Raw genomic sequence first — 17,633 nt, 5'->3', positions numbered from 1 at the left:
GTTTTCCCGAAAATTATGGCTTGACCTCTCACTAGATTATTTAGCCCCATAAATGTTATCCTCTCTGGGATTTAGAGCAAAGAGGTTTTTATAAAATAAAAATGTTTGGGGTTGATCCCAAGAATCATGTAATATTTCTTGATTTCTTTTCATCGGGACTTTAGTTTCTCTGACATTGTTACAGTCCAGATCACATTGTTCTATACCAGCCCAAGTCCAGAATTTTGAAGTGTGATTTTACACAGAAACATTTCTCACGCCCTGAAATTCCCATGTACTTTGGGTTTTTGCATCATCTGATCTTTATCATGTTTGTTTACCCTTTCTAGTAGAGGGGAGTTAAGATGCTTTTGTGTGTGTGCAGTGCAAGCAGTCCATGATGGAATAGCTTCAGTGCAGTAATATTCATGTGGTTTATAAATGTTATTTGTGCACTGTAGCTGCTTTATTAGCTGCATACTGGAGTGATGCTTAGAAGAACAAGCATATCAGTGAAGTCTGACTGTGATTCTCAGCTGTGGCTGCAAAGTTGTACTCTTGTACCTCATCAATCAGAGAATGCAAGCTTTAAATCTTTCAGCAAAAAAACTTAATGTAGTTTGCAGGACGTCCACTGTAAAAGAATATTGTAGATAACATCCTGTTCATATGGAGAAAACTTCAATTAATTAAGTGTGAGTGAATATGATTTGCTTGACCTACTATTCATACTTTCATAGGGTGTCATTTTTGTAGCAAACTTGTTTGCTAGTCCAACAGCTTGGCTATAGTTACAGCAGCACATAATCTTTTGCAGACTATGACTCATACAATCAACGAGGCCAGCTGAAAACAAAGGCAGTACACACTGACGTGTACTTTTGATGACAGGAAGGTGCAACAGCACACATGTGGAATGTCATATTTTCCCCAGAATTGTAGTGGAAGGTGCATTAATTAACCATGAAAGCCTAAACAACTGCATGTGGTGAACATGAGGAATTTATGTGGCTTATCCAAGGGAGCTAAAAAGAAAATATTTCAAGCACTGTTTTGAAAAAGCTTCACAAGTTTGCTTTTTACAGGATTTATAAAACTAGATAACAAGCATGTGAAAATAATCTGGGCCTCAGGTGTATAATCCTATAAAGGCTAATTATAAACAGAGCTAATAAATGGGGTCATGGATCTGTCATGTGATAGCCACTGAAGATGGAGTCAGAGGAAAGATAGTCCACAATGACTGAGGCCTAGAATCAAGTAGACAGAACCAGAGTATCAGCACAATTTCTATAGGGAAAGGTTATTTTGAAATAATCAATGTATTACCACAGCATTTTCTATTTCACTTAGCCTTCCGACTCAGTATATTTACACTGTTACATCTAGAATTATATCTGGTCTTAGTTCCTCTATATTGAGTTATCTGTGTACAGGTCAGCTAACTGCATGTAATATTTTAAATACTATATACTGATCCTTCTTTTTGCACACAATAAAAGATTTTCACATCTCAAGCAGTTTTTATAACATTCTCATTTTAACTGAACCAGATTATGAGTTTTCTATCTGGATATAAAACCCTTTTCTTCTTATTTTCTTTTCTAATTTCTCTTCATCTAGGCCTGCCCTAATGTAAACTGTGCACACAAGTATACAGACATGCTGTCCATCACCCAAAATATTTTCTGCATACTCTCAGTCCTGGCTTTGTATGTTTTAATGTAACACAGCAAAAATCTTGTTTCATGTGGTTGTTGTGTCTGTGGATAATTTAATGTCATTATGTTTGATCTCCGGCAATAATCAAGCTGTGCTTTAGATGAATCTGCATCAAGGTTGTAGGAGTCTGTTATTACTACCTTTTGATACAGACATATTTCACAGAACAAATCTAACATAAAATATTGAAAGAATTACAAGGCTTCCAACCAGGCCAGAAGTCCTCTAAAGTAAAGAGATAAAAGCCCAATCTGTTTTGTTCCAAATACAAGTGCTCCCACCAGTATCACAAACTGACTTGGACCCTAAGGAGCCATGCGGCCATATTTGACTGTTTCTGACATGACAGTTCCTTAATAAATATCAGGCGTGCTTGGCAAAGGCCTGCAGGATCGTCACAGTGCAGTAAAACAACAGAGCACACTGAGATGAAACAAGCAACACCACTGCGGGCGCAGGCGCTTGGAAGAGGATCTGAAGCCTATCCATTCCAAGCCCATTCTCTCCCCATATTTCCCAATAATTAGCACTGTTCTGCAGATGTTCCCCTTTTTTCCTTTAGTTAAGTTTTCACAAACTTAGGAGTGTGGTGTAGAATGGGACAAAAAAAATCATGTGCTTCTCATTTAATAGAGTCATTCGTGATGGATGAGGGAAAAAAATATTCCTTGTAAATGAGTTGTTTGTTTGTTTTTTTGGTATTACTATTATAAATCTGAGGCTTTTTTCTTAATTGCTCATTTGCTATGTTGGATAGACAGACTGATCATGAACATATTCACAAACAATTATATATACAGCCAAGGATGTGTGATATTCCAAACATTTGAATATTCATTACACTTCACTTCTGATATTAATCTGTGTGTGCGCTCGTGTGTGTGTGTGTGTGTGTGTATGTGTGTGTGTGTGTGTGTACCCCCTGAGGTAACTGATGGGGATGAAGGCCAATTATGAAGCCCCCTCCTGTGTTGCTGGCAGCATGTCCTCTTATCAAACTCCAGTGTGATGAGCCTCAGCCCAGATATTTTCTGTGAGTCAACATCACCGTACAGCCAGCTGTCACAGTGCAATGACAAATATTTCTAAATGCTTACTTGCTGAATGCATCTTCATTATATTTCAGAGACATGTAGCTTAGGTCATGGCTTGGAGACCTTACAAGGCTGTCAAAGTTGAAGCATGAAGAAGAAATCCTCAGCCTACTCGCTTCTGCCCTGGTGTGTTTCTCTGTGTTCTTCTTTAATTTCCCGTACAGATCTGGCTCTGATGTCCAGCATGTCTCCGGTCTTTGGAGGGTGACAGGGAGGAGGCCCCTGGACAGTGTTCTCTGAGGAGGCCACAGCTGGCTTCAGGTAATTGCTGCCTGAACAGGGCCATGGAAAACGAGATCAGTCATACTGTCAAGCCAATTGACTTGAGCATTTTCAATGATCCTCATGGACATATGAGGCCAAGCCAGTTCATCCCCAGTATGCAGGTGCGCTGTGTAAACGCTGAAAGACCTCAACGTCCATTTGAATCAAATCATCAGGAAACAGTAATGCAAATCTGCAATGGCGCTGTCTTAAGTATTGAATGTGTGTGCGTGTGTGGGGCAGCAAGTTCATGGGACATTTCAACAATTCATGGGACAGCGAGTGCAGAGACCAAAGAGAAGCAAAGTTTTATTGAAGTTTTTGTCTCCATCTGTTGGTTGGGAGGCATATGGTCTTAAATCTGCAGTAAATGAATGAATTGTTGAAGTTGATTACCCATTTCATATGTTCATATGTACTAATACTACATGGTCAAATGGTAATGTAACCAGGAAATTCATTACAGTTTTTACATGAAGTCTGTTTTTTTTAACTTATCCACTGTTCACTGATGAAGACTTGAGTGCAAAACTATTTGTGGCATTCGCTGTCCTAAAGCTATCATACCAATTGTAGTCCTAAGCCATCATAGCATAAATGTTCATATGAATTGAGGTCCAAAGCCATCTGTAAGGTTTTTAAGTGGTACCATCATCAGTAATCTCAATTATCTTTAGGCTTCACCATGTGAGGCCATCCTCGACAGCAACATGTAACCAGAAGTAGTGCATCGGGATGGATCGTGCAGGTCCGGAGACAAGAAAGGGTCAGAATCAGTGGAATTTCAGGAGTAATGTGTAGTTCGACTGAGAGAAAGTGGAAGAGAGAGGGAGAGATTATTAGGTATGCTTATTGTCCCGTAACGGTTAAGGACAATGTACTTTGCATGAGTGGAAGCAGAGACTACGGCAAGATTAGCTATGACAGCATAACTAAAAGGGAGAGCCAGAAGGTAACACAGACATGAAGACTGAGATTGCGTCTGAGTCCCGGACACTACTTGGAAGGCTGTTCCATAACTGTGGAGCTTTGTAAGAGAAAGCTCTTCCCTCTGCTGTAAACTTCACTATTCAAGGTACCAACGAAGTAGGTGTGGCAGATCATAAAAGACCAAAAGTTCACCCAGGTACTGTGGCACAAGACCATCGAGTGCTTTACAGGTCAATAGTTGTATTTTATAATCAATGTGTAATTTTACTAGGAGCCCATGCAGTGTGGATAAGATCGGGGTGATGTGGTCATATCTTCTGGTTGTAGTAAGGACTCTCGCAGCTGTATTCTGTACTAACTGGAGTTTATTTATGCACCTACTGGAACAGCCAGACAGTAAGGCATTACAATAATCCAACCTAGAGGTAACAAAAGCATGAACAAATTTTCTGTATTGTCTAGTGACATTATATTTCTTATCTTAGTAATATTTCTCCGATAATGGAAGACTATCCTAGTAATATTATCTACATGAGCATCAAATGAAAGACTGGAGTCAATAAGGTCTTTTACTGCTCCACATGATGAAACAGAAAGACCACCCAGAGTAACTATGTAATCAGAAAGCTTACTTCTAGCTAGATGTTGTCCTAGTACAAGTACTTCTGTCTTGTCAGAATTAAGTAAAAGGAAGTTAATAAGCATCCAGTGTCTAATGTCCTTTACACATTCCTCAACTTTATTAAGCTGGTCTCTGTCATCTGGCTTTGCTGAAACGTACACCTGTGTCATCAGCATAACAGTGGAAGCTAATTCCTTGTTTATGAATAATTTGATCCAGAGGTAGCATATATAAAGAAAAGTGAAGTGGGCTTAACACTGAACCTTGCGGAAGACCAAACTATAGCTTAGAATGCATAGAAAAGTCACCATTTATATCTACGAACTGATAACAATCAGCAGACCTGAGCCAGGAGATGAGGCGTAAATCCTGATGGATACATTTCATGAATGTTATTCCTATGTAGGTACAAGCATAGCTGCTGTGGTATAACCTTTTCTAAGATCTTGGAGATGAAGGGGTTGAGGTCAGGTTTTTTAAACAGGGGTTTGAAAACTGATAGTTTAAATGATTTACGTACATAGCCATTGCTAAGAGAAGAATTTATTATTTTTAGAAGGGGTTTGATTACTTCTGGAATATTCTGTTTGGAGAAACTTATAGGTAAGGGATCTAGTAAACAAGCTGATGATTTTGATGAAGTAATTAATGAAATTAGTTAGGTCTCTCGAATGGGAGTAAAACATTCTAATCATTGATCTGATATTGTTATATTATTATCTACAGGGTTAGTTATAAGACTGTCTGGTTTTAAATTAATATTGTATATTTTCTGTCTAATAGTTTACTGTTTTCCACATTAAAATAGCATGTCTGCTTCTGTTAAGCCCTGAAAGGGAATACATTAAAACTTAAAATCTACTTTAATGATTAACATATAGTCACTAAAATAAATATAAGATATGGTGAGCTCATCTGTTTTTAATTCCTATATCAAGTAAAACCTGGTCATCTAAAAGAATGATGACCAATGACCTTTCCTTAATGTATTCCCTGTTTTCCAGGGGTATTTAAAGGCTGTTGTGTGCAATATTTCATCTGCTCCATCTGCTGAAATCAAAAGCCCACAGAAAAAATTTGCAACATACAAAGTAATGCTCTAGGAATAGGGTACTGTCATGGAACACCCCCTGTGCATGAGAAATGAGTCCTTCTCATGCTCATGTCTGCCTAACAGAAACCGAAAAGTAAGAGTTATTATTATGGCATTGAGCAATATGGGGCATTGAAATAGCACAATATTAATTAAACTATTATTATATATGGTTTCTTGTAATACTTTTAAAAAATGAAAGATGGAAAGTTGAAACATAAAGGCAGAAAGGGGCTCAATTAATAGCTTTGGTCAATGTAAATTAAAAAATCATCTCAGACGTAAATTTGGGTTTTTTTATTTAGCAATTTATTGTTCAACAGTTGGACATAAATACAATATTCCAAAGGGAGGAAACATATCAGTCATTTAAAATCAAGAAACATGTCAGTCATTTAAAATCAAGTGCACTTCAATATATAAAGTGTTTGTAATTAGCTGTATGCTTTGCTTTTTGGAGTGAGTACTTAAAACAAAAATATATAATCAGTCTTAAGAGTAAGGCTTTACGGTGGGATGAGAGGACAGCTCATGTGTCCTTCTCCCTCTTCTACAGTGTATTATTCCTAAGAGATTTTGGGCCTTTGACATAAATTGTACTAAACACAGATTGTGGTGTGCCTCACTCTGAACATGTCTCAATTTGAACAACAATTTGGCAGTGTGAAAATGTGTGCCAAACCCACCTGAAAAACATTCTAAGGTACTTAATAACATAATTATTAGGCTGTATTACAATATTCTATTAGGGTCTCTCTCATTTGTTATAGTACAATCATTCTGGCACAATAGACAGAGCATGGAAAACACATAACTTTTGTGTATGTTGCTGAAAGTTTGAGTGTGTGTACGACAGGACAGCTTCTAAAAAGTACAAAAGTACAGACAATACACAACATTGTTACACTTGTGCTAAACAGTATATATGTATACCATAATAACTTTGATTAAATTCATCAGCAAGGATCAGTGCAGACCACAGGTAAGACAATCAGATAAGCTCTTTAAACATAGCATAGCATTTAGTAGTTTGGTTTACATTGACCATCTTAAGAGGCATCCTTATAAGTACAAAATATACCATTATAGTACACATATAGAAGAACATTAAAAATCAAGCAGCATTGCAATCACTCTTGACATCATTAAGCCATACAGTAGTTCATTACCAGCTTCAAACATTTAAAGTACATTTTCATATTAAGAATTACTAAATGACAATTCTATTTTGTAACAACCACAGCAGTTTGCTGACGGCAAGTGGCAGTGTATCTCTCCACTAATTCATGTTGTTAGATGAGTACTAGATCAGGGGCTCACAGGCAAGAAACAGCACATCTGTACTCTTTAAGGTCCACTTAATAGTGGTGACCATCCTACAATACTTTTTATTTTATACAGATTTCTTGTAGTGAATGAGGGATTTCTGTCTTTAAGCTAACAGAGTTAAATAATTGAAGAAAAAGCATTTTCATAATAATAACCTGCTAATAAGTGATACTTGCTTGGCATCCACATTAGTACACTATATATTTCTTATGATGGCATCAGTATCTACAGTAGATTAGGTTTTAGAAAGCCTAGGTCTCCAGAATACATTATAGGAATGTTTAAGGTTAATACTCTCTTATTACATCTTTTTGTTTGCCATTTAAAATAGACATTATGGTACAGAAAACTGGTGTGGAAGTAAATAGGACAGCCAGTAGTGGTGCTTTGAGGTAACCTGTGACAGTGTTATCTGTGAAGACAGACTTTGGCCCTCTCATGGCTGTAGTTTAAAAACAAAATAAAAATAAAATGCAAATGGTTGAAGTGGTTTAAAAGCTTCTTTTTTTACACACACACACACACACATACATACATACATACATACATACATACATACATACATATATAAATAATTTTTTTTTTTAAAAATTTAATCTAAACCCTTTAAAATAATACTTGAAGATCTAGAGCAGAGGTATTCAGCTAAAATTGGTCAAAGTCTAGCCACATAAAAACATCATGCTTATAAAAGTGCACTCTGGTGGTTATTCCATATTGAACCTGAACCATTTTTATAGTAAAGTTAGTATACAATACAATTTTGTAAATGTGTTTGCTTGAACCGGTTGTTTTGCTTTGTCAGGAGAATAAAATCATTTACACTCATCTTTAAAAAGTTTTTTACTGTTTTTACCTTCTTTTTTTTTTTAACTTAGCCAAATGCCATCTGCTCACTTCTCTCCCCATAGAACAAAGATGTAAGTAAGAAATTTGCTTGCTGAATTAATGTGTCTACCACTATGGCTAACATCTGGTATGGTGAGCTGCCATAAAGTTGGATAAGACACAACCAAAGAACTGCTGCCGAAGGCATAATGTGTTTTATTTTGTTTTGTAAGTGCTCAGTTCAGTCCACTTAAATCCTCTGCTGGTCTAGACCCTGATATGCTAGTTGATAACCCCTGCTCTCAATGATCCTTATAATTGTATTATTAATTTTGATCCTTATAATTGTATTATTAATGTGTTAACATGATATGAATCATGGCTACAATAAGTTGGAGATTAGTTTGAGAACACATACTGTAGTAATACACATACAGTTTATAATACATTCATATATGTCAACACCTAACTATTTATATACATGTATATATTTCTGCACTGCATATAAATATAGAAATTGGAGTAATTGGAATTTTAAGAAAAAAAATGCTCTATGGTTTCATCTGGCCTAGTTCTATAGTGGGTTCAAAGTGATATATGAGTCTCCTTAATAATGATGCTCAGATCTTTTTCCAATTTGAAAAATCTTTTACAGTCCCTGTTTGTAACACTATTATCAACATCAGGGCTATAAGGAAGACTCAATAATGAGATTGGCTTAAAGTAATTCTCTAAACTACAGTATATATGCAAGCAATACCCTATACAAAGCATGGCTTGACCTTGTATTTGATGCATGATAAAGGATACTTACAATTACATAAGCAAGCACATAAACATACTGATTTTATTGGTTATGCTACAGTTTGACTGTGATCTTGAGGAGGATAAAAGGTTCTGGTGTTATTCTGGATTGGTAATAAACTCACATATCAGATTTATGCGGTTCTCATATTGTACTGTATCACAGCTGATACTGACACTTCCTTTTTATAGATGTTAGCTGAACAATACTTGCTTCACATGTGTGAAGCTATGGTACAAAAAAGCAATGCTGACATGACCTGTCAGTTGTCTAAACCTCATTCAGTGTGCACTGATGGAAATATCAGTCGGTAGTATCAGCTGCAATGAGCTAAATCAATATTCTATCATTAATTCTAAGTGTAATTTTGGTGCTTTTTCCACAGAGGTATGTGTACACTCTGCATCGTTTGAAATTCCTCCATGTAGAACCACATATAAAATGGAATGGGATCGATCACTGTGAAAAATCCGGCAGTGGGAGACTATAGCGTGACTGTGCTCTAAATTTCACCATTGTATGCACACTGGGCTAAAGAGCTCCAAAGATGCTAGATGTACAAACAGATGGCAGCAGAAGTGTTTCACATTCCACAAGTAAATGGAATATACTGTAATATTTTCAATAAGTTATATAATATATTGCAAAATATAAATATATTGTAAAATATATTAAATAGAATTATTTTACATGTGGCTACATACATTACTGTGGGAAACTGTGATCAAATAAAAAAAGGTAGAGAAGCAGGATATTTATCATAGACAATTCTAGATTTGTAGACCTATGCACTGTCTCTGTGTGTGTGTGTGTGTTTCGAGACTAACAGTTTAACAATTCTGTTAATATGTATCTGCCTTTTAGCTCTGTGTGTGTGTGTGAGAGAGAGAGAGAGAGAAAGAATGGGGGGGTGCTAGCCTGGTAAGATATTTTCACCAGACAAATCTCTGGCACCAGAGGAGTGATAGATGTGTTGTCTATCATTTATTCTTCAGCTTGCCCTCTTTGGCCAGCTTCTCATTGAGTTGGCATAGCTGGCGCAAGAAGCCATCATTGGGCCCGATTTCTCTCTTGTGCCTTACTGTAGCTGTCGCCACTCGCACATCCATTTTATGGCGCAGCATGAGGTAAGCAATGACCATAGTCGGGGAGCGGCTGTAGCCTTCTCGACAGTGAACGTACACTTTTCCTAAAGTTAGAGCAGAGTGAAGGAAATGGATAAGCACACAGCACTGTGAATATTTGTCTGAACACTGCATCATCATACCATCTCACAGGCTAAAAAACTGTTCTCACACAAACACACAACCATTATCGACCACTCCATACCTCTGCAACTTCTCACGAACTCCTAGTTTGCTTATTCTGCAGATTCTGCAGAGCATCTAAAACTTAATCTCTGTCTCCCTTTTCCCATACCCCAATTACGTGCTTCTATTCTCCTAGGTATATATGCGGTATATGTGAATATAGCAGAATACACTTTATACACTTTCAATTGTCTTGAGCATCGGCCATATATCCAGATAGGAAGTATCCACATACTGTAAAACTGCAATTTTAAATGCACCCAATACATACAGTCATGTGAAGAAATAAGTACACCCCATGGAAATTGTTGGCTTTTTTGACATATTTGGACAAGCAAACATTTCATAAACTTTGAAACAGTGCCTATTAATGAAATTGATATACTTGAACAAAACCCCGGAACAAAGGAAAATTTGCTTTTTCAATCATTTATTCAACAGAAATATCAGTAGATGTGGTATACTTCTGTGGAAAAAGTAAGTACACCCTTGGCCTCAGAAGTTAGTATTGCCCCTTTAGCAGAAATAACTTCTTGTAGGCATTTTGCATAATTGTCCACCAAGCTTTCTGGAATTGCTGACCACTCTTCCATGCTATATTCTTTCAGTTGCAAGATGTTTGAGGGTTTTCTTGCAAGTACTGCCAGTGGATTTGCTAGTGTGCTTAGGATAATTATCCTGTTGAAAGGTCCACTTTCAGTTCAACTTCAACTTTCAGACAGATGGCCTCACATTACCTTCAAGCACTCTTTGATATGATGCAGAATTCATAGTCGAATTAACGGTTAACAGTTGTGTAGTCCGTGATGCAGAGAAGCAACCCCAAACTATAACATTTCCACCACCGTGCTTCACAGTTGGTATGAGGTGCTTCTCCTGAAAAGCTGTCTTTGGTCTGTGCCAAACATGTCTGCTGTTACTGTGGCCACACAATTCTATCTTTCATTCGTCTGTCCAGAGCACAAAATTCCAAAAGGCCTGGTCTTTGCCTTTATGCTCATTGGCAAACTGTAGTCTTGTAAAGGCTTTTTCCTGAAATGCCTCCCAAGCAGATCAAATTTGTGCAATCTCTTTCTGATTGTAGAAGCATGCACTTTGACACCAACAGTTGCAAGACTTACTAGCAGAACATGTTGTGAAATTCTGCGGTTCTTTGGGACTTCTTTTTGCATCAGACGGTCTTCTCTTGGGCTGAATTTGCTGGGACGGCCAGTCCGGACTGTTGTTTGAAATCTGCACCATTTGTAGATTATTTTCTTACAGTGGAATGATATATTTCAAATAATTTGGAGATCTTTTTAAATCCCTTGCCAGACTTTCTGAACGCCTCACAGAACTCTTTAGATCTTGGCATGATGACACCACACACCTCAATAGCAAAGGGAATACCAGACACTAGATGTGAGAGGTTTCAATAAGACCGGTTCTACCTGCACTTCCTAAGCAGGTTCTAATCACTGGCAACCAATCTTGAACATCTGACTCTAATTTTATGGATTTGAAAGTGTGATAAATGTAGGGGTATACTTACTTTTTCCCATGTGACATCTGTTTTCTGTTCATTTAAATTGTGAAAATTACTACAAAATGTCAATTTTATGTGTCATTTGATAGTGTATCAACTTCATTAATAGGCACTGTTTCAAAGAGGATCAAATATGTCCAAATATGAAAAAAGCCAACAATTTCCATGGGGTGTACTTATTTTTTCACATGACTGTACATTTAAAACAGATTTAAATTTGTTCCCTGAGAGGTCTGAGACACAGTTTAGTCATCTCTGTACTTCTCAATGCATTCCATCAATATGTGGTCCATGACTGCTTTTATGGAATTAAAAAAGGCAACCATAATAATGATTTTTAATGCTGACTTTATCTGTTCATAACATAACCAGACACAAGAAATGACACAGAATGCTGGTAGTCAAGGGGAATAAGCTGATTTGCATTTTACACATGATACAGTCAGTAGGTTTTAGCCCAGCTTCCTGTAGACAAATTTCACAAGTGTAAATGCACATGTTTAAAATCTTATCAAGATACAATACAAATACAAGAAGCATGAAACAACCAGGCATAAACAGGATCTAATGTGATCTTATTACCAGTGACCTTCCACTAACTATAACCTTTCTCAAATGTTACTGCAAACCTGAGCAGATGTTCTCTCTAGTGCAATGTGTGTCTTGTGCTCTGACACCCCCTGGTCTCATTAAGATTCAGTGACTTAGTCTGTTCACAGAATGTCACCAAATATTCTCTGAACACAACTGTCACAAACGTGAGCAGCAAAACAGGCCAGGGGTATAGCAAATAATCAGAGATTTTTGTATTTATGATCAAATTCTCACTTAAAAGCTTAGTGTCCACTTTTAACATGTTTTGGTTCTGTTGTCAGTAAAGAATCTGCACAAATATTAATCCTTTATAATCATTCTTCTGCTATGACATAAGATCCATGGCATGAAACATGAGGTTAAGGGAACAAATTGTAAATATATAAATATATAAATAAATAAATAGAATAAAATAAAATCATCATCATCATCATCATCAATTACATTTTAAAATATTCTTTTACAACCAAAAATAATTATTTCAGGAAAAATTTGTGCATGTCAGTAAAGAAAATAAATTATAAATTTTTTTTTTAAACACATTTTTAGACCAGAAAATGCTTACAAAAACTTACCAGCCAATGTTGTCATAAAACTGTATGAAGGGAACCTGAGACCACTGATGCATTTTTATTGTTTAGTGCTCTTTTATAACACTTAATTTTAATAACAAAGTAATTTTTTAACATTTTTTCTTTACATATGTCCAAGACTTTGGCACAGTACTATATAAAGCATGTGTATTATTAGTTATTAAATTAAATATTAAATTAGCAAAAAAAAAAATGGCTTTTTGAAATTGCAATATGTTGTCACCTAAAGCAAGCAAAAGATAATTTGTACAAAACAATTAACACTAATAAAATGTAACAATTTTATAAATTGTTACATTTATAAATTTATAATTTATAAATGTATTAATTTTATAAATAAAATACAACATTTAATAATAGCCCAGTATATTTAATAGGGTTCATTTTTATGAATATTCCTAGTTGAGATAATTACAATGTTTTACTGTATCTGAAAAGTGTACTTTGATTTACTGTTTCGGTTTCCAGGCAGAGTAATTGGCTGTCATCTTATAAAACAATTAATATCACTGAGACATGCCTGGTTTCAGCCAACCCTGCCCTGTATTCATCTGTCTGAGCAGGACTCAAGGCCATAGATAAATGTGAGCTATGAATACTGTGCACACTTTCAGACTTGGAAAAATACATCTCAAAAATGTGTATAAATATATTTGAAGAGGAACTACTCATGGTGTGTTCTAGAGAAAGATTTGTTCACAAAAGTATATTATAACCAATATTTGTGACATACCTTTTCCATTTGCATGTGCCAAAGCCTTATCGATATAGTCGGCCCCTTCCTCAAAGAAGGCACTGAGGTTAAATTGTTCTGTGTCATTGGCCTTTATGCCATGGTATGTGATCCCACTTCCTGCATAGAACTCAGCATTGGTGTTCACGTGCATGAAGGAGTTGCCTTCTGCTGTGTTTAGTATGTGTGTGATGCCAAGCCGCTGCAGACGCATCACATTCTGGGCCACAAACCTGACAAGCAAAAGAAGAATTCACGTGAACCTCACCTTACCCACAGCAACTCTGACAGTGCTGACACTGTTAGTTTTAACATCCGTCAGCCCTGTCCAGTGAAGAATAAAACAACTGAAAAGGATTTTTTTTTTCCCTTTCACTAACTGAACTACATTAAATATGAATAACGTTTGCATCTTCCTTTTCTCCTTACAGACACATGCACATTAATACTTTATGAACATTTACGTAATGGTATTGTAATGGTTCTCTAATGGTGCTCTTGCTGCTTAGTGTTCATGGCACACTTTAAAATCCAGACAGTTTAAGAAAAGCTTCTTCTACTCTCACTATTTGCCATACTTAGCTGGAACCTGACAGGAATAAATTGTGGAGCTACTTTTAGACAGCAGAGATGTCAATCCATGTTACTGAACCTCAGGGGACAGCAGTGTTCTAAACCACTACAGACACAGCAACGAGATCTTGGCTGCTGCCCAAAGGCATATAAAGAGCCACAGACTCTGAGCACCATGCCCAAAATAGGGCTTTGAGGGAGAGAAAGAAAGCAATAGAAAAGAAAAGAGTCGCAAGCAGAGTGGAGTGCTCGGTCATCATGTTGTTACATTGCTTTTGTTCTGCTCTAGCACCTGCAACACTTTCATCTTCATCTGCACCCAGTCCAGGCTTTTTTTATAATGTATCTCTCTCATTTTTCAGTCATATGCTATAGAGGACCATGATGCAATACAGGTAGATACATAAATGGATAAGCAGAGAGATGAATAAGGGAATAATGAGTTAGTTGCATTTAACCAAATAAATCAAGTTTGCTTCCTTCCAAAACTATTCAGTAATTTAATGGATCCCATTTGGTTAACATACGTATAGTCATCATCTTCTGCATGTTTTGCTTCAGCAGCAATTACAATAACTTTAATAACTTACAAATACTACAAAAATGACAAAACCTCCCATTATTGCTAAATAAGTGGAGGGGTTAATAAATACACCGTGATGATGAAATGTGAAGTCTGACCTAATCACCAAAACCTATCACTCAAATTCTCTCACTGAACTAGTCCATCCATCCAGAGCTGCAGGAGATTGCAGTCATACTTCTCACTGGCCTGCTGCGCTCCCTCACCCCCCAGCTCACTGCAGTCTCTACACATACATTATTAATAGAATCCTCACAAAGAGGTGAAGCATGCCTGACACAGAGACCACTCCACAACACATCCTCTATTGACCTGTTCCTGTTAAACTGTGCTTTTATTACTGTATTTTTAGTTTTAATACAACTTTATCTCGATTTTTTTTATTTCTGCAAAAAATATCACTATTTTTAATTGACAAAATATTGCAGATAGCTCTAACATTCTGAAAACAACAAGGGCAGTGGTTGTTCAAAGGATTAGTTTCTGTGACAGAAGGCTGTGAGTTCAAATTATTATTTAGAGAGAAATTGTTGCATGATCTCGCTTAATATTGATAAAAGGAAAGCATGAAAATACACTGGAAAGGTGATGTTTATCATCTAATAAATATTAATACCCTTGTTTCTACTTTGTGCACTACTGTGTAATAACTAACTTAATTTGTTTGAGTAGATTTAATCTACAAAGGTCCTACATACACACAAGTTCTTTTCATTCCAAAAGGTCTGTGACATCAATCCTTCCATTTAACACAGAGTATGTCAACACAATCCATACCATCTTTGTCATTCAGTTATGGAAGACAGCCCTATAGGCCTCTTTTACACTTCATGTCACAGCAACCAGATTTCAATGAATAAATATGGGAAAACACATTTCACTGACTTTTTAACAGATCGCATTCTGGCCTGCTTAAAAGTGTCAATAAGCATGAATTATCACACTAGTGACACACCAAAATCTCCAGTGTTGAATGAAGTCAAAGTGGATAAAAATGATTACTACGTATTTTTGCTCTGCACCTATAGTGTGGCATGTTTCATCTTCTCTTATCTATTTCAGTTGATAACTCAATTTTTATAAATATAAGGAATATTTAACACAAAGAAGTATCATAACTTCCCAGCATGAGAGGAACTTTTTCTAATCAATCATCATCTCATAAATGTGAGGACATGGACATGAAAAATGTCCAAATCTGACTCTAAAATTTACTCTAGAATATACATCACCTATAGTTGTATGTGATTGTAAACAAGAGCAGGAATGTTAGGCCCCCTGACAGTCTTCATTTTCCTAGATGTTTATAGTTTGTTTGGGTCCTGGAGTTCACCATTAGTCTCCTGACTACCCAGGAGGCCAGTAAATTAATCCCAAACTTCCCCATCTTTACACAATGTGTTCTTTGGTTTGTTTTTGCTTTTTCTACTTAGGACGGGATATACTGTACACTGGTCATATTGATTTTGGGCATCTGAGACAGATAATATCTGAATTGACCAACCTTGAATCGATCCACATTTTTGGGGAACAGTAAATAGGCTACACAAAAAAAAAACACTTCTTATACCTGTAATCCGGTATGAATGCAAATAAGATATGGAGGTAATATGACATGTAATTAATTCAGCGATTCGTTTTATTTTTGTAAAAAGCAGTTGGTATTAATTAATACTGTACCACTTATTGTAATCTGTTTTATTCTCACAATTAACATAACATCATTTGTCTAATATAAATGTGAAGGAGGGGTAGGCACAACAAATGCACCAAAAGCAAAATTTGCCCTTTTGTTATTCAAAGAAAATAAAACAAGCACATAAAGTTTCATGTTGAATTTTGATTTTTGAGTATGGTTCTACTTTAAGAAAAAACAAATTTGAGTCATTTTTACCCAAACAGAATACAAGAGTTAAGGCCACCATGCTTATAAATAACAGAGCCACAACTCATTCACTCTTCCCATCCAGAGAGTAGGCTTTTGTATAACACTGCTCCAACCTAATAGAAGAAAATGTGTCAATTAACCTACAAGATTAGAGCAGTGATTTAACTCTGTGAGTGCCATTCTTGGAGACTGATGGTGAAAGGTTATCTAAATGCATCCGTTCTGTTCCGACGCCCTGAATAACGTCTTGTTTAAGAACAAGATTCGGATGCGCCGATAAACCTCGGTCTACTCGTCACTGTAATCTACTGAAACGAATGTAAACACAGGTTAAAGTGACACTGATCAGAACAGAACAATAGGCCGCCATAACTTACGCATTACCGATGTAAATCCTAGGAAACACCTCATTGAAATGTTGCGCTGGTAAACTGTAGAAACCGCTGCCGTCGGACAAAAGCTCATTGAGTTGCTGCACGGTAGCCTCGCCTTCTGGCACGCGCACTTCCGCCGCCAGCTTAGCGGGGCTTTGGTGCTTCTTCATGTTTTCTAGACGCCTTTCAAGCCAAACAAGTGTCAGATCCGGCTCGTCAGTTTTTCGTTGTGCTGCATCTTACATCCACTGGTGGTGTTGTTTGCGCTCGGTGGCTTGCTTGTTTGTGCAGACACACCCCGATTCGCCCGCGTCGCTCAGACACTCCTGAGAGAGCAAGTGGTCGAGAAACACCGAGAGCGACACGCGCGCAGATGAACAAGTCTACGAGCGCGCCATTAAAGGGACCACTCTGTCACGAGCGCCAGACAGCGAGCACGTACAGACGGGTGACAAATTAAAGGAAAATCTGTGCCATTTTATTCTGGCATTTTGCTGGAAGGGTTTGGGTCCACGTGTCCCCTAGAGGGAGGAGTCGGTGCAATCAATACAAAGTTATTCTGACTGATCACCTTCATCCTATGATGAAAGATTTCTAATGGGACTGCTCTCTTCCAGGATGACAATTCCCCCATACCCAGGGAACGAGGCTCACAGAATGGTTGGATCCGAGTATGAAAATGCTGTAAAACATATGCTATAACCTTCGCAGTCAGCACATCTCAACCCAATTGAACACCTATGGGAGATTTGTTGTGTTGGGACTGATGTGTTAGACAGCTCTGTTCCTTAACA

General features: G+C 37.0%; 1 protein-coding gene across 1 annotated transcript; it reads right to left on the bottom strand.

The window, feature by feature from the left end:
- Positions 1-8,848: 8,848 nt before the first annotated feature.
- dusp3a (dual specificity phosphatase 3a) lies at positions 8,849-17,076 on the bottom strand. The gene is made up of 3 exons (XM_053640403.1): positions 16,843-17,076; positions 13,422-13,654; positions 8,849-9,855 (listed from the first exon to the last, which is right to left on the bottom strand). Exons 1-3 carry the CDS (start codon positions 17,007-17,009, stop codon positions 9,647-9,649), a joined length of 609 nt encoding a protein of 202 aa, XP_053496378.1. The 5' UTR covers positions 17,010-17,076; the 3' UTR covers positions 8,849-9,646.
- Between the last annotated feature and the right edge of the window lie 557 nt (positions 17,077-17,633).

Source organism: Ictalurus furcatus, chromosome 13, assembly GCF_023375685.1.
Source record: "Ictalurus furcatus strain D&B chromosome 13, Billie_1.0, whole genome shotgun sequence".
Lineage (NCBI taxonomy): Eukaryota > Metazoa > Chordata > Actinopteri > Siluriformes > Ictaluridae > Ictalurus > Ictalurus furcatus.
The sequence above is the reverse complement of the archived record's forward strand: the minus strand, read 5'-3'. Positions and strand labels throughout refer to the sequence as shown.